Genomic DNA, 18511 nt, shown 5'->3' on the forward strand with positions numbered 1-18511 from the left:
CCGTGATTTATACAAATCAGGCAGTGGCGAAACCACCTTATAGTTAGGGGGTTCATCTGAACGCCCTTCGGCGAAAAACTATACTATTAATTATATATGATTAAAATAATTTTTTAGGTTTATATAGTAGATGTCGAACCCCCTTGACTACTTCGTGTGTCTATTTTTTCAAATTATTAACCCCTTATAAAAATCCTGGCACGCCACTGAAATCAGATGTTTTATAGCAAATATAATTTGGCTATAGAGCGCAAATAACAAAACTGTAGTTATAGAGTGCTAATATGATTTTTTTCTTTGTTATTCCTAAAATTTACTCTTATAAAATACTATTTCCTTTGTCCTATATTAATTATTATATTTCAATTTTTGAAAATTAATTTGATTAATTTTTTTTAAATTAATATAATTTAACTCTTGAAAAGCGAAATATATCAATTAATATGTGATGAAGCATGTAATTATCATGCATTATATTTATTGTAAATGTTGATTTGAAGGGTTGTGGAGTTTTAGCACCTCTCTATGACATTGACATTTCATCACATGGAATAATTTGTGAGACATTTCTAAAGCTTTTGGAGAAATGGACAGTATTAAAAAAGAAGAGGCCATTAAAATTACCCAACATATTTTACCAACTTTGCATGTGTAAAGTTTATTTAGAATGATATTGCAAGATTGTGATGGTAAATGGTAATTAATCCCTCTTTCCAATTAAAAAATCTCCAATTCAATGATTTATAGTACATAAACTTATGATTTATTAAAGGGCATTGTATTTTTTTTTAGGGCAAATTACAGAAATCACATACTTTTAAGGCAAAATTACAATTTATCCCTTAAAACTTTATAATTACAGAAATCCCTCAAAACGGATACAATAATATAAGCGCTGATACATTAATCTGATGCGCGAGATACATTAATCATTAAGTAAGATACATTACATTTTATACATGATACACTAATCTGATGTACATTTTATACATGATAGACTATCTGATGCGCGAGATACACTAATCTGATGCACGAGATACACTAATCTGATGTACATTTTATACATGATACACTATCTGATGCGCGAGATACACTAATTTGATGCGTGAGATACACTAATCTGATGCGCGATATACACTAATCTGATGCGCGAAAATGAGGGATTTTGGAGATTTGTAAAACTTCTAGGGGATAATGGTAATAAGTAAACTAAAAGGTGGGATTTCTGCAATTTTTTTAATTTTTTTTTTATAGTAGAGAATATTTAAATGTATCAAACAATATAACATTTTCATTTAAATAACACAACTGACTAAGAATCGAATTGCTACTAGATATCGGATAATGAGCGACCAACAAGGTCAAGACATTCATCCAGATCATATCAGGTATCGAACTTCATCATAATTTGTGTATTCTTATCCACATGGCCTCAATCTATTGCCAATCAAGTTTTATATTTTGTGATGTTTCAATAAATCTTTTAGCGGTCGTTTGATAGAGTGTAATAGCAAAAATAACTCATGCACTAGCTCTATGCTTCGTAAATGCTAAAAGTTCCTTAATATACTCATGCCAAAAAGTACTATTTTTTATAAAAAAAAAGAAGAAGATAAAACTCAATCTTTCAACATACGGTTGGGCTTTAGTAGCAGCCCCAGTTTCGGTTATGGGCCTTAGTTTGTCTGGGCCAGGTTAACACGACTACTTTTAGCCCAAGAAAATGGGCTGACTATCGGATAACTGGATATGGACCTTGAAATTGTATGGCTTTTCAAGTTTCACCATTTAGTTTAGGGGAACTTTCGCATATGGCCACTCAAAAATAGCTTAATTACGCTCCATATATAGTTTGTTGATTATGATTCGTAACTACATATTATAGGGAGGAGAGTGGCAAGCGAGATTGGGAGAGGGAGGAGAGAGGTGAGCGAGAGAGGGCAAAGAGTGGGAGAGAGGTGAATTGTATATGTATATCAATTAGATAATTGTATATATGTAACTGATATACATGTATATTTGTATATCTGTTGAGCGAGACTGGGAGAAGGGGGAGAGAGGCGAGCGAGATTGGGAGAGTGAGGAGAGAGGTGAGCGAGAGAGGGCAATAATTGGTATAATTCGCATCTTGTTTGTATAATTCACGTGTTTTTTTGTATAATTGAGTAATATAAAGTCTGGAATTATACAAATATGATAAAATTTGAAATAACGAATTGATACAAACATAAACATATGAACTTTAAACAAATATACAAATTATATTACACAAAATCCGAAAACTATACGTTTATACAACCTTTACAAAGTTATACATAAAAGATTGAATGTATATGGTAATAAAACTGAAAAAATCAAAGGAAATCATCGTCATATTTAAAAAAAACCATCGTATACACATACAAATCAAACAAAGAATTGTTAGTTGTGAATTATACAAATGTAGCTAATTATACAAACTCGAAGTCAACCCACATAATTAATGGTTAATATTAGTGGTTGGTAATTATAGAAAATTATAGTTATGATGACTAATTAAGTAGTATAAGTTTGCTTAACCGCGTAATTTTTTCTTTAGTTTTTGTCACTATTTTTAGAAGAGAAAATTTTAGAAATAGCAAACATAAAAGACATAATAAGGCTCAATAGCTATATTTTCGATAATTGTGCCCATAGATATAGTTTCGTTTGCTATGGAGGTTGCGGTTTGCATATGTCTTCCCGTTTGTAAATATACAAATAGGGTAAGTATATACAAATTTTGTATTTATACATATAAGAATTTTTCAGAACTCCGTTTGTATATTTCTCTTGCCAATATACAAATAGGGTAATTTATTATGATTTTTTCATAAATCGTATACAAATAGCTAGGGTAATCATATACAAGATTTTAGATTTATACAATTAGGAACTTAATTATACAATTATGAATTTATACAAATCAGGCGAATAACAAGAATTGGAGAAACTATAGCTGTGAATTACAATTTTCTTAAATTGTAGCTATAGTACCTACTATAGGCTAAATGCTTGTTATTCGACATAATTTCCCTTTCTTAGAAACGGTCGGAATATAACCTTTGAGATTAATATAAATTTTATATCGTAGTCTAACATTTTCTCATAATATTTACAAACTTTCAAATAAGATTTTTTAGATTATGGTCTAAAATGTCCATAATTTTATTTTTTCAAAACAATGGTCATTTACTAAAGATATATCTCTCATATGTGAAAATTTGGCGCTAGTTTCTTTGTTTTGTCCATAACTTGTTCTAAGGTTTCATTTTAATCTTTATGGCTTCAAAATTCAAAAGATAATGAACAGAAATTGCTCACTTATAAGTAATTAATTACACCATGTTATATTTAACAATAATTTTAAATGGTAATAATTGAATAATAAATTAAATTTCATAATTATTTATACATTAAATTTGATCGAATGTATTCAAATTTTTAACTTTACCGGGCGGTTGTATTTAATTTCAAAATGTATAATAGTATGAAAAATGAAACTTCATATGAACCTTCGTTGATTGGTCAAATTAGTACCTGCTCTGATGTTTCTTTACTCACATTAAATAGTTTCGTTTGGTTGATATGATATTGATAACTGATTTGAAATGAAAATAAAGCAGAAAACAATTTATTGCAGTCCCTCGTTTACTTTTATTTGTCATTTTATTTTTAAAATATACTCCCTTTGTCTCTAATTATTTGTCCACTTTTTCTTTTTTAGTTGTCCTTAATTACTCTCTCCGTCCAACAATACTTGTCCACTATACTAAAAATAGATGTCCAATAATACTTGTCCACTTTATGAAATACATGGATAATTTTATACTTAGTTCTTAAATTACTCTTATTATTAATTACAGTCATTTCTCTATTACATTTTTCAAGACATTGTATTAGTATATTCAAAGGGTGATGTAGTAAAGTTACCCTTCTATTTATAGTTTTTTAAGGGGTGTTCCAAGTCAATGGACAACTATTGTTGGACAGAAGGAGTACTTGTCCATTTTGATAAATCAAGAAAGAATAATTTTTTTTTTACCTATTATACCCTCATTTAATTAATTTGAAAAAGGCAGAACTTCTTGAAAATCTTAACTTTTTAATTCATCCACTTCAAAATTAATAGGGATAAATGGTAAATTCACTATGTCGATAATTGTTTTCTTAATACGTGTCTCAATTCAAAAGTGAACAAGTTATTAGGGATAGAGGAAATATTTTTATTTTTACTTGTCACTTTTGACATATTAAAAACAAAACAAATTTTTTTCTTCATGTTTTACCCTTAGCATTAAATACTATTCTCCAAATCATTTTTAAGATTTAATACTCCTTTTGTTCCTAATTACTTGTCCATTTTTGAATTGACACACCTATTGAGAAAACAATGATTGACATAGTGAGTTTACCATTTTATTCATATTATTATAAAGTAGATGAATTAAAAATTTAAGATTTTTAATAAGTTCTACCTTTTTCAAAATTAATTAATTGAAGGTATAATAGGAAATTTTTTTTGTCCTTTCTTGATTTGTTAAAATAGACAAATAAAAAAAGAAAAATTGGACAAATAAATAGGGACAAAGAAAGTATTAAACATCAATTAATAGAGATAATATAATTAAATACTTATGTCAATAATTATTTTTGTTAATGAGTTTGTTAAATGACCTCGACAAATGCAGCTAGATAGTTTAATTTCTCACATTATAATCGTTGCCTCCATTTTTTGTAAAGGCTTCACTTACTATTTTTTCACAAATATGTGGAAATTTGGTTGGAAAATTAAAACTAAGTTTGTTTGTGTTTTCGACGCATTGTACTTTCCGATGCATAGTTTTTAATCCAATCCTTCATTTAGATATAACCAAGAAAAAAATGGAATTAAAGTAGTAATTATTCTTTATTCCACTATTTTATTTTTTTTAAAAAAAGAAGTTAAATGACTTGTGTAAATATATTATTAGCATAATGATCGCATTTTTTTTTATATCTACACCACATATTTTAATTTGCGGAATTCAATTTTGAACAATATTTTATTACAAAAATTGTCTTTCTCTTGATATATTAAAGTGGATTAGTAAAAGTAAAATAATTTTTAATATATTGATGAAGTAAAACTGAATGAAAAGAATATTAATTATCTATATTATTAGCCTTTCTTATAAATAATTACACAACTCATAGCTTACATGTTGGATATGACATCAATAGTGTTTAAATTTCAAATAAAAATTCAGAAAAAATGCCAAAGAGAAGCTTGCAATGATTATGCTCCAGTAGTGGTAATGCACTAACTAAATAATTAGAAAAAAGATTACATTATTGTACAATTAAATAATTAGAAAGATGACACTATTCTTTATTAGTAATAAAATAATAATTACCACTCCTCTCCCTCTATTTGCAACCTATTTTCTTCTTCTTCTAAATATTCTTAAAAGTTCTGTTTTTATTTAATTTTAAAGGATTTTAAAAAAAACTCCTTATAATATTCTTTGTTCTTTTAATAATTTTCTGCTTTAAAATTCTCTTGTTGGAAAGAATCGAAGTTGTGATTTAATTTTCACTTTAAGCATTGGATATTTAAATCTATTTGCTTGATTAACGTGAATTTTGAGTCTCGTAGATTAATTAATAAACCTACAATGTTTCCTATTGATATTTGATTAATCTAAATTCAATCTTGTAAGACCACTATTCACTAATAATATGCTCCTTATCAAAGAAGTTTTACAATCCCCAAGCATAAGTGAAGAAATCTCAATAACTTTATAAAACATATTATTTTTTTAAAAAAAGAAAATTATGTCAAACATAAATTTAAATAGGAAAATTTATAACTCAAATGATTAAAATACCGATAAATTCAAATTTTAGTCATTATTACATATATATGATTAAACGCATTTGAACTTCTGTTAATTGTAATACGTACTTTTAATCGTTTTGCTCGTGAACTTTCATAAATTTAATGAATTATTAATTGTTACATCATTTAACTATATTAAATTTATATGAGTACTCCGTATTTGAACGTAATATATCTCTCAAGAAATTTTAATATAAATTATGATATACTTTTTTTTGTTTTAATTTATTTGTTTGATTTTGATTTAACACAAAATTTAAGAAAATAAATAAGACTTTTGAATCGTGTGATTATAAATCAAAAGTATGTGAAATATACCAAAATATCATATAATCTTGCAGTCTTAAAAATGTTAAAAGAATTAGGATAAAAGAGTAGCCAAATTTTTTAAATATATGAAAAAAAATCAATCATAAACAAAATTAGAAGAAACAAGAATATTATTGATAAAACAATATGAGTACAATTCTATTTCTCCCTTAATTCTCCGTGATTCGAGAGTCATTAGTGACGTATTTCTCAAATTAAAAAAAGGATTTGTGGAATATATGAGAACCCGACATATTTTAATCTCTTTATAAATATTATGAAATTTACTGAATATTTAAGATGATCTCTTCAAGGAAATATAATACCTATTGTATAGATATAAATTAGGATTTAAAATTGAGTAGCTTTCGAAAATCCTAATTGAAATTGAGAATTGTAGATTTTGAATATAATTATACACGTCTGATAAACTCCTGTAAAATTAAAACGGAGATAATACTTCTTAATGTTATTAAACGTCTTGTTCTTATCGTAACAAATGGTGGGTGAAAAGAACAAAAGTTTGTCAAAAACATCACCATGAGAAAACGACCAAAATTAGAGCGCAATATTCAAAGTGAAGACAGCATTAAACTCAGTGGCAAATTAATTATCTAATTATAAACATTAATTAATTTTTCTTAATTATACATATAGTATCTTACTTCTCAGAAATTAACAATCACTGTATCAAATGCTTCTTCTTTTTGCCGCCTTTGCCCCTTTTTCTTCCTCCGATCATTCAATTTTACTGTTTCCGGTAGTTCCACTTTTTAATTTTAATTAACTCAGTTTTTTTTTAAATCAGTAATTACTTTTATTTTTTCCTTCTTCTTCCTGTTTTCTTGATTTTGTAGATCACAATCGAAAAACATCAAGATTTCTTGTTTTGTTTTGTTTTGGTTTTTTGTTTCAAATTATTGAAAGGGTTGTAATATAGTAGCGAAACTTCATCTGGGTTTTCTTCAATTTCAAATTTTGATGGATTATTCTGGTGGGTTGGTCGAATTACACGATTTTGGAATTGGGTTTTGAAATTTACTCTTAATGGAGTAGCGGAACTTCATTCTTGAGTTTTCTCTGTGAATCTTGGCTGATTTACCCACTTTTGGGAACTGGGTTTTGTTTTTTGCTTGTGAAAGGTTGAAACTTTAGATAATCTTGCAACCTGAGAGTCAAAAAATGAGGAATAGGGGAGAAAAGGAAGACCTAGAGGGTAAATTGCCTGTGTCAGTAACAAGAGATTCATCAGTTAGTCTTTTAAGGGTGTTGGCAACTTTGATTGTATTTGTAATTGGAGTAGTTATTGGATTGACTTCAAGTTCACATATTGATAGGTACTTTACCTTTCAAGCTGAACAGATTATAGCAAATAATGCATTGGCTGATACAGTGAGCAAGGAGAGTGGAAATTGTTCTGTTTGTGAGAAGGAGGATTGTTTAAGCATGGATAGTTTTGTTAGGCCAAAGATTTTGATTCATGGAATGTCAGATGAGGAATTGTTTTGGAGAGCTTCATTAGAGCCTTACAAGAAAGAGTTTCCATTTAAGAGAGTGCCTAAAGTGGCCTTTATGTTCTTGACTAGGGGACAGTTACCATTTATACCATTGTGGGAGAGGTTCTTTCAAGGGCAGGATGTGAATAAGTATTCTATATATATGCATGCCCTCCCAGGGTACGTCCTAAGTATTTCTAATACCTCAGTTTTTTACAAGAGGCAAATTCCAAGTCAGGTATGATTCTTGCTGACATGAAGTCAAGGTTGTTATATTGATGTTGTTTCATGCTTATTGTGTGATAGATAGTTTGACAAATGCATGTTTTTTGTATTAATTTCATAAAACAATGTGTTAGTTTGGTTCTGTTTTCACATGGAGTATGTGAAATGTTTTAAGTTAGAGATGACTTATATTTGCATAAAAGATGCATGCTGACTTTTTTGATTTCTCCCAACTTTTGAGAAGGATGCTGAAATGCACTCTCTTTCTTCAAAGTTCTTTTATGTATGAAGTTCTTATTAGGTGTTAATTAAAGAATAAAAATTATAGCACATTGAATTGTCAAGATGATTTGGAAGGTTGCAGAATACTTAGTTAGTAAGCTGTTTAAAAGTTGAAATTTCAAACAAGAGTAACGTCAGTTCTCTTGATGCAAGTGTTGAATTGCTCAGTCTGTTAGGAGTTTGAGGAAATTTTCAGTTTGTGACAATATGCAAAAATGTACGGTGAAACATTCTCATATAGATATTCTGAGGAAAATGATGAGAACATACTTTATAACATTTATTAAATGTTGCTGTTTACTGCCAAGGTTGGCAATGAATTTTCAATGTTGTATAGTTTGAACTATTGAGCTCTGTGACTGTGATTTTGTTTTCTGCAAAATTGACACTAGATAGAAGTAAGATGACTGGACTGCTGATTCAGTAACTTAATATTCAAGCGAATAAATTTACAATGGCATTGGAAAAGCAAAGTCAGAACTGTTTCTCATTGTCTTTTCATTCGTGATTTAAGGGAGACATTATACTCTACAGGTAGATTAATTTATTAGGAAAAAAATGCTGTTCTAGCTGTAGATTGTAGTTCGTAGAGTGATCATGTTGTGAGGGATGTGAATCAGAGGGAGGCTTATTGCTAGAACTTCCATATCTGAGAGTAACCCTGTGACGCAATGGATATGCTATGCTTGGTATCACGAATAATGGAAGGGGATGAAACAGTTACGATAATCAAGACTGTAAACAGTTACAAGTAGAAATAATGGGCTTGAAAGCCCGATGTCAACATGGTGTCGTAAGTGGAAGAGAAGCACTTTTACCTCTCCAAGGAGATTCATCCCTATGCCATATGGGCTTGTCCTTTTTTTTTGTTTACTGAAATTGCTGGTTGAAATGGCTTTAAAATTATCTGCTGTTATGATAATACACATTCCAACCTGCTTGAAAACCAGAAAAATAAAATGGATTGGACATTTGATCTTTTCGTTGAGAGAAAGGCATAAAAATCAGAAAATATATAGAATTACAATCGGTTATTTTGCATTTGACCCCTTTTTATGTTATGGATCCTTGTTTTATCTTCCATATGGATTGGATTCCTGATGTGTGACTAAAATTTCTTACTAATGCCCCACTACCCTCTGCCAAAAAAATTCATGCACACGTGTATATATCTCATATATGTAAAATGTGTTTCCTTTATGGGGCTGCATTTAGTGTGTGCATGTAAAAGTATGTATGTAACACCATTTTCGGCTCCTCGTGGACCAAATCCTGGCTGCACCTCTATTTCCTTAAGATTAGGTTTGATGAGAAGGAGACTAGTGATATTTGGTGCAACAGGTTGCAGTCTTGTATGTAGTTCAAGTGAGGAGCCAAAAGCTGAAGGTCCCGTTAGTTGCAGATTAACAGTCACTCTAACCTTTTCCTCTATCTTTGTGCCCATATGGATTTCTGTTAGTTTGGAATGGGAATTGAGGGAGGCAATTACTGAACTATATAAATACAACCCTGCCTTGGTTTATGAAGGAACTGAAATCATCCAGAAAGCAGTTACCCATATCCTCAATACACTTATGTGTGTCTTTCAAATGCTATCAGAGAGAAAATCAAAGGATTAAGGTTACTGATGAAGGATCAGAAAATTGGAATTTCACTTCCTAAACATGTGGAACCCTGTAACCATCAAACCTTCTTTGAACAAACTTTTCAGCTATGAACAAATGAGGGAGACAAACTCGTGCCCTAGGTGCTAGGAGAAGTATCATTCAGGTCACTAATGACACCAATGCAAGTATAAGCTATTGAGCCATGTTACTGAAACCGCTTAAGAAGAACCAAGTTATCTTGTATATTTATGAGTTGGGCTAGGCATATAATATTGGTTCATATAGGGTGAGACATGGATCTTTCTTTCTTGCTTTTTGTATACTCAAAAATTTCATAATACCTACACCAGGAGACCTCTTTTTTTCCTACAATGTTCTGGTAAGTCAAGTTATCACAATCCGAGGCGCACCCCTGCTATTCATGTCTTTGTTATAGCCATCTGTAGTACAAACACTATTCCTCTTTGTAAACTTGTGCTATGTGAAGTGAGCAAGGAACAATACTTATCTGATACATAGTATTAATGTGGGGTTGTGGGCTATCATTATTTATTTATTTGGGTATCAATATAGAACTCAAGTCCTCTCAACCTACTACATGGTTTTTCAGCAGGATTGAAAAATCATGCAGGATGTAGATTCAGAGCAGGGGGACATTGGACAGAGTTATGTAAATGAATTGAAATCCTTTGTTTTATTAGCTAGACATTAATCCACTAGTTCTCTAATGTTTAATGATCTTTTGGATTTTGATGTAACAGTTAGCTAACTATTTTCTTCTTCTTTTTCAGCATGTTGAATGGGGATCAGTAACACTTGTTGATGCTGAGAAGAGGCTAATGGCCAATGCTCTGCTCGACTTCTCAAATGAGCGGTTTGTCCTCCTTTCTGAGAGCTGCATTCCAGTTTACAATTTCCCAACCGTCTACAAGTATCTCATAGGATCCATTCATAGTTTTGTTGAATCATATGATGATCCTTCTCGCTATGGGCGTGGGCGCTATAACCGCCATATGAAACCTGATATCAAACTTCCTGATTGGCGAAAAGGGTCGCAATGGTTTGAGATGAATCGAACTTTAGCTGTTAGAGTAGTTTCAGATACCAAATACTACGATATCTTCAGAAGATTTTGCAAGCCTGCTTGCTATCCGGATGAGCACTATATTCCTACTTTTATTCAATTGTTCCACGGACCTTTAAATGCAAACCGAACAGTGACGTATGTTGACTGGTCCTTAGGGGGACCGCACCCTGCAGCATTCAGTGCGGTAAATATTACTGAAGGTTTTTTACAGTTGATAAGGAACAATGGAACAGCATGTGCATACAACTCAGAGAAAACACATGTTTGTTACCTCTTTGCTAGGAAGTTTAATCCAAGTGCTCTAGAACCTTTACTGAACCTAAGTTCCAAAGTGATGGAATACTGAAGAGGATTTTTGAGAGACAAGGGTATCTTTTTTCACCCTTTCCTTGTGATTTATATTGATGTTAGATCCTTTGCTCACAAGTGTAGGTTTGCATTATGAGTTTTTTGACTCCTGTAGTACATGCTTTAGAATTTCTTGGGGAGGATTTAGGTCCTTAAAACTGAGGGGAGGTACTAATTTTCTTGTGTAGACGACGTTAAATTTGCCATTATTTTTTTGTCGTTGGGTAAACTACCATGTTGATGATATCCAAGATGTTCTGTAGCTTCATCTCCAGTTAAAGTTTGTACCAGATATCATCTTTACTTCGACATGAAAACTATTACATTTTGCTGCAAAACAGTGCTATATTTGGAGCAATTAACCATGATGTCGTAAGAATAGGTAACTTTGGTGATGCTTACTTATATGTCAATAAAGCTGGATGTGTTATTTTAGCAACCCACCTTAGACATGAGAGGGTGAATTGGCTCGATTTTCGTGATATAAAGAACCTGGTTATTTAACATCAATGATGTAGGCACAAGCAGAAAGTGGAGCACCAAATTGAAGTATACAAACAGTTCTATGTGGAAAATTTCTTGCTCAGGAGAGTTAAAAATCACCTCAAATTTTCACCAACTTCACAAGCAGTTTTAGGTTGCAATTCAATAATCAAAGGCACTATAAACTCCTACCATCAACCCAATTGTAGCCAGTCTAAACTCCTAGTCTAGAAAGCTAAACATACTCCAACAATTATCACCTGCTACAATACTTTTGAAATGCAAAATGAGCTACTATCAAAGATCAAACTGCTCAAACCTAACCAACCCAAGAGCTAATGCAAGTGCAACAATATTTCCTAGTTGTCCACAGATTCCTTGCAGAAATGCATGTAGCAACTTCTGATTAGCAGTCGTCAAGGATCTGGTTCTTTCGATATCTGCATAACACTTCTGCAATTCAGTTAGCATAACCAGTATCTCCAAAAGACTTGATTGTTTTGTAGCTGCTTGTTAATCATCAAAACCAATTTAAGTTCAGCTCAGCAAGATGGATCACATAACTAACATTTGATCCGGGAGTATTATTGAAAGCCAAAAGACAAGAAAAAAACTTTTGCACACCTCAGCATTACCTCAGAAAGGTTCAGCTTGTAATGAAAACCTTTGCAGGGTATTTATTCCGAGCATATCATCAACCAACATTGGACATTGTTGCTGAGACATAACAAGCACAAGATAGTGGGTGATGATATCATAATGGGTGCTTAAAAAGAAAGCTTCTCACCTGTATAAAGACAGTCTTGGAATTGACTTGCTGCAAATAATAGAACTTATGTTGCAACTTGCAACATTGTTTTCTTCTTAGCGACCAACAAAGTTCATTTGCACTGAAGTCCTGAAGCTTGAGACCCCAAAAGCTGCAAACTAAGTCCCAAAGCAACAATCTGCAGTCACTACTGAACATAATCCATGTCTCTACAGATACTTAACATTGCCAAGTAACAGCTTATCAACAATTCATAATGACAATATATGTAGCTTATAGATATGTGAATGAGAAGTGTTTTTTTTACTGGCTTAGACAATTATAGAGTGCATTATTTAACAAAGGCATCATCAAGTAATAAAAAGAATAACAAGTAAAGAAGATATTTTTTTGACGAGGCAAGTACATTTAATTGATATGAAGGGAAAAATTCAAGTGTACAAGATGTAGAGTAAATAAATATATTTTCTCACCAATAGTACAATTTAATTTGTTTCACCAAGCTCAACTATTCGATCACTTATGAGCAACTCAAATCACAAGTATCGCCTAAAACCATCAATTGTCTCTACAAAATTTGTCAATGATTTCTAACAGTGCATATTAATCCATGACCATAGTCTGACATCAAGATGTTTCTATTCCTGCAGTCCTATTTAGATAACTGTATCAAAAGCAGGCTCCTCAGAGAAACTATGCTTCCCAATTTACATTCTCCCTTGGCGTGCCACTTCGGGGTATTGGTATTGCTCAATATTGTCCCCTTGGGATGAGGCCTTTTCTATTGCTTGATGTCTTACATATTGCCCAGGTACGTGTGCAAAAGCTGATGCTGGACCTCTAACTGATTGGGATGTGTGTGAGATTTCATTTAGTGGAGTATGAACAGGTCCTGATGTCAGACCTTGCATTGAATGGGCTCTTTGTCCATCCATGGAATAAGGTGATGCCTCCTTATAAGGAGTTTGTGTGAAACCTGATGGCTGACCTTGATTTTGATGCTGTCCTCCTTGTCCTGCCATATAAGTGGGTGGTGATGACCATTGTGAAACGTGTGTGAAACCTGATGGCTGACCTTGCATTTGCTGTGATCCCTGTCCAGCCATGAAAGAGTGCGATGAAGCATCTTGTTGGGGCACGAAAGAAGGTTGTGATGCTTGTTGCACGTTTCTTGCAAAAGCTGATGGCTGACCTTGCATCTGCTGTGATCCTTGTCCAGCCATGAAAGACGGTGGTGAAGCTCCTTGTTGAATAAAAGAAGGTGATGCCTGATGCGAATTTCTTGCAAATGTTGATGGCTGACCTTGCATTTGCTGTGGTACTTGTCCGGCAATAAAAGAGGGTGGTGAAGCTTGTTGCCACCTTGGATTAGGTGCCGACTGCTGGCCTTGCATTTGATGTGATCCTTGTCCAGCAACAAAAGAGGGTGGTGAAGCTTGTTGCCACCTTGGATTAGGTTCTGACTGCTGGCCTTGCATTTGCTGTGATCCTTGTCCAGCAGTATAAGAGGGCGGTGAAGCTTGTTGCCACCTTGGATTAGGTGCTGACTGCTGGCCTTGCATTTGATGCGATCCTTGTCCAGCAACAAAAGTGGGTGGTGAAGCTTGTTGCCACCTTAGATTAGGATCTGCCTGCTGGCCTTGCAGTTGATGTGATCCTTGTCCAGTAACAAAAGATGGTGGTGAAGCCTGTTGCCACCTTGGGTTAGGTGCTGACTGCTGACCTTGCATTTGTGATGATCCTTGTCCTCCAATGAAAGAAGGTGATGAAGCTTGTTGCTGTCCTCCAACGAATGAGGGAGGTGAATTTTGTTGCCACGTTGAATTAAGAACTGAAGGCCGACCTTGCACTTGTGATGATAAAGAAGCGGGTGGTGTCTGTTGTCCTGCATAAAGACATTAAAAAGCTGTCAAGAGTCGGAAAACCCACAACAAATATTGTATGAGAGATCTCTTTGAGATTTAAGGACTAAAAATTTAGGGAGACAAATGAGCCTATGGTGAACCATATGATATTTAGACCAAACCGTATTTTGAAAATGTAAATCTCTTCTGAATAATGCAAACGGTAAGAAAATATATTTTTTTCAAAAACATTAAGTAAAGGTTACTCCATTAGATAAGATGGAAGTGAAATTGTTACAACCACTTTGGATCATGTGAAGCACATATTCATTAATCTGAATATTGTCTTAGAAAAATTATTTGAACAAGTCATTAAAGTGAATACATGTCATAAGATATCTTTGTTTCTAAAATATTATTCTAAGAATTGGCACACTTTCAAAAATTATTTGTATGAATAAGAATCTCTTGTAATATTATTGCAACTAATACAACTAAATAATTGTGGTAGTAGTTATTTTTCTTTAGAAAACAAAAAATAAACTAGTTAGGCCAAGAAAATTACTAAAAGCTTCAATCGATTTGGTTTTTATGTAAATGTTAGTGGCATTCCAACCAATCAGTTGTATATATGCAAACCAAACATATATGCTTCAAACTAATGATTCTAGGGAAAATGCAAAATAATGAGATGTGCCAAAGATGGAAAAAAGTACCTGCAGCATGAGAAGTTCCTGGTAATTGTCTAGGCAATTGTGAAAGCCATGGAACTTGTCCTCGAGGTGGTGTAGAAGGTGGAATGTAAGTAGGTTTAGTAGCAAAAACTCTTTCAATCTCCTCACGACGACCTTGGTTACCAAAACTTTCTAACAGGAACTCTCTGAGGGAACTGGTGAGACCAACACCATAGTTTATGGTCTGAATAACTAAATTGGAACTTGCATCATAATTACCTTCCCCACAGAGTGCCCTAATCACAATATCATATATTGTCACATCAGGTTTTGGTTCTCTCTCACCCATCTTGGTGAGAATAGGCACGCACTCTGCAACCTTGCCTTTCTCAATCAAGAAATTAAACCACTTTTCAGCATAGACTGGAATGACTCTCAGCCCTGCCTCCACCATCTTTGTGTACTTCTCCAGTGTGCCTTCGACACTATCCATCTTCACATATGCCTCAATCATTGTCCTATAAGTTGTGACATCTGGGCTCAATGACTTGTTACACAATTCCATATAATATTTTTCTGCTTCCTCCATCATTTCAAGCTCAGAAAGTTTGGTTATCATATTATTGTAACCTGCAACGTCCATCGCAAAAGGTCTGGTCTTGAGGCCCTTCCCCACCTTCTTGAAGGTCTCCAATGCCTCTGAAACCTTCCCTAGCCTAAAACACTCATTCACCATTAAATTAAAAGTGTCAGAATTCACAGCCTGGAACGTTGGTGGCGTGTGATCATCCAACATTGCATCAAACAATGCCCACGCCTCAGTTTCCCTCCCATGCCTCAACAACACCTCCAACAACACATTACAAGTTGCAGGAACCATCCTATACTTCTTATCAAGAAGTGATCGATATGATTCCATAGCCTCTTTTACCTTCCCCTGCTTGAAAAACCAATCCATAAAAGTAGCATTCACCACCCCATCATAAACAGTGCACCTTTCTTTCAACTCATCAAACAGTTCATTCGCTTTCTCTAAATTACCCAAATTCAAGAACCCCAATATCAAATTATTATAAACTAAAGAATCCGCACCATGTCCTTTATTAAGCATTTCCCTAAGCAAATCCACAGCTTCAGCTATACGGTCAGAATCAATTAATCCCTTAGTAAGATGGCGATATGTCACAGCAGACGGACTAAAAGGCGCATTTTCAATAATATGACTGTATACTTTCAAGCCTTCATCAACCTCACCAGCTTCACAATGTGACACAATTACATGATTGTATGAAACAACGTTCGGAATAATATTATACTGATTGAAAAAGTACTGAAACAGTGCCTTAGCATCATTATACCGTCCGGACCGATACATAGCACCGATGATAGCGTTACATGTGAATACAGTCGGCCGTGTGTTTGAGAAAACGGCGTGACGAGCAACGGCAGCTGCAGAGTCCAAATCACCAGCACGGATAAGAGATTGAACGCGATTGTGAAGGTTAAGCCGAGGGCCCACCAATGCTGAGGTGGTATCAGGAAGACGGGATCGAGGATCATCGGGAGAAGGCGGTCCCCTGGGGAGTGGATCACGGCGGAGGGCGTTGATTGGTGGTTCAATACGAAGCCGCCGCTTCCGACGCCTCCGTTCAGCGGCGGCTTCTTCTGCAGATGAAAAAGCAAATGATCGCTGAGGTAGAAGGAAATTAGGGTTTTGAGGATTGTGAACGGATGTTGTGATTTGAGTTCTGACGACGGCGGCGGTGGCGGAGGAACGGCGGAGAGAGCGGAGGAGTATGGCATAGAGTGCCATGGCGGTGAGGTTTTAGGTGAAACACTGAAATGTCCGAGCTTAAACCCTAGAGATGAGATGAGATGATGATAGAGAGGTTTAACTGAGGAATACTAATGTGTGGTTGATATAACTTTTGCATTACCTATAACACTGATCAATCACCGTATGCTACTTTCTAAAAGTAATATAAATTGTAATTTTTTATATATCAAAAAGAAAAAAAAGTACACCATAAAGTACTAGTCAAAGTTTTTATTATTTAACTCTAAAAAAGGAACATAAGGAAAATTTACGGATTTTTAAAAATTACTCCATTAGAAGAAACATTTGTTTTGATTGTTGAAGAAGGTTGTAGTTAATTAAATTCCTGAAAATGACCAACATGGGTTGTAGGCTTGTGGTACAAAGGGGAGATTGAGTCATCCTAGTCAAAAGTTTTGAATTCGAATCCGGTAGAAAATTTTGTTAAAAGTGTCACCTTAAATGGGCGCTACAGTGCACAATCCGAATTTAGTATGATCTCTAATATAACCAATTAATCTAAAAAAAGAAAGAAAGATATAACCTACTTATATTTTAAAAAATTGCTTACTTACTGATTACTTGAGAGTTTATTCTATTAGTTAAAAAATAACATATTCAATTTACTTTCACAAGTAGATTTTGAAAAGAGCAAAATGAACTCAAACCTTTCAACCTTTGGGTTAAAGAGATTGTTTCGATAGATCCCTCATTGTTTTCAAAGAGAATTGCAAGAATAATCTGACAGCAAAATAGCAAGATACAATGCAAGTGAGCCAAGAGGCAGTAATTATGAGCAATAAATCTTATTGTTGACCTGAAACAAATCACCAAATTGAATGCCATAAATAAACATAACTATACAGCACCCTTGGCATTATTCTTAGACCCCCAAAAAAAAGGAAAAGAAGAAAAAAAATGGTATTTACAAATACCACAAAATTTATCTATAAGAAGGAAAAATGATTCCCAAAGGAAAGAGAAAGATGACTGAATTTTCCACATCCACACACCACCCCTCTCTCTTCTGAGTAACTGTGGCTCTTGATGCATATTTCTATCAGTCTTGTATGGCTATTTACTCTTAGCTGCTCTTTGTATACAATGTATATACAAACAACTGAATGTATATAACTTATGAGAAATTTCATTATGTGCCTGTTTTTCCTTTTTCTCGACTTTGAAATGGATCAACCCAACATTGATCTTGCTTGATGGCTTTACGCCATCTCTCTCGAAAAACCTTCATTTCGATATACGATTGTCTCCTAACCTGCAGAATGTCATTCAATATAGAGTTCAAGTTTTGCACACTGACAGTGTAAACAACAGATAACTTTTCATAGTAAACCAGATACAATAAATAGTAGTGAACTTACCAGAGACCGATTGTCAAATTTCTCAACTGGAGCAGCCTGCAATTCCGAAAGGATGTTCACTTTAGATGAAATATAAAACGAAGAATTTATGTAATTTAAGTATGTAAGATTAGCAGATCATACCAATGTATCAGAATCAGACAAGTTCTTCCCTTGCAGTGAATTATTATCTAATTCTTTGATCACCTACACAAGACAAGCCAAACACTTAATCCATTTGCTCCTAAGTAATAAAAGTAGATCAAAATTGCAAAAAGAGGATCGATGATCAATGATTGATCAAGGGAAGAACT

At 33.6% G+C, this 18511-nt stretch overlaps 3 protein-coding genes across 12 annotated transcripts in view; 1 reads left to right on the top strand and 2 right to left on the bottom strand.

Moving 5' to 3' along the window:
- Positions 1-7258: 7258 nt before the first annotated feature.
- On the top strand, positions 7259-11555 carry LOC125816056 (glycosyltransferase BC10). The gene is made up of 2 exons (XM_049495649.1): positions 7259-7942; positions 10610-11555. Exons 1-2 carry the CDS (start codon positions 7391-7393, stop codon positions 11249-11251), a joined length of 1194 nt encoding a protein of 397 aa, XP_049351606.1. The 5' UTR covers positions 7259-7390; the 3' UTR covers positions 11252-11555.
- A 1426-nt stretch (positions 11556-12981) lies between these two features.
- LOC125816828 (pentatricopeptide repeat-containing protein At1g10270) lies at positions 12982-16892 on the bottom strand. Of its 10 annotated transcripts, none has more exons than XM_049496461.1 (4): positions 15066-16892; positions 14229-14390; positions 14036-14060; positions 12982-13867 (listed from the first exon to the last, which is right to left on the bottom strand). In XM_049496461.1, exons 1-4 carry the CDS (start codon positions 16834-16836, stop codon positions 13213-13215), a joined length of 2613 nt encoding a protein of 870 aa, XP_049352418.1. In that variant the 5' UTR covers positions 16837-16892; the 3' UTR covers positions 12982-13212. The 10 variants fall into 10 exon arrangements, with proteins under 10 accessions (XP_049352418.1, XP_049352416.1, XP_049352419.1 ...); XM_049496459.1 differs by having other exon boundaries at positions 12982-13951; XM_049496462.1 differs by having other exon boundaries at positions 12982-13599; positions 13828-13867; positions 14036-14390.
- Positions 16893-17971: 1079 nt separating this feature from the next.
- LOC125816843 (uncharacterized) overlaps positions 17972-18511 on the bottom strand; it is a 42864-nt gene continuing 42324 nt past the window's right edge. The window contains exons 15-17 of the mRNA XM_049496485.1: positions 18342-18404; positions 18219-18254; positions 17972-18112 (exon numbers count right to left, since the gene is read on the bottom strand). Coding sequence (XP_049352442.1) covers positions 17990-18112; positions 18219-18254; positions 18342-18404 — 222 coding nt within the window. The 3' untranslated portion in view covers positions 17972-17989. The remainder of the gene's footprint in view (positions 18113-18218; positions 18255-18341; positions 18405-18511) is intronic.

This window comes from Solanum verrucosum, unplaced genomic scaffold (assembly GCF_900185275.1).
Source record: "Solanum verrucosum unplaced genomic scaffold, falcon-dt-bn FXZP01000261.1, whole genome shotgun sequence".
In the NCBI taxonomy this organism is placed as follows: Eukaryota; Viridiplantae; Streptophyta; class Magnoliopsida; order Solanales; family Solanaceae; genus Solanum; species Solanum verrucosum.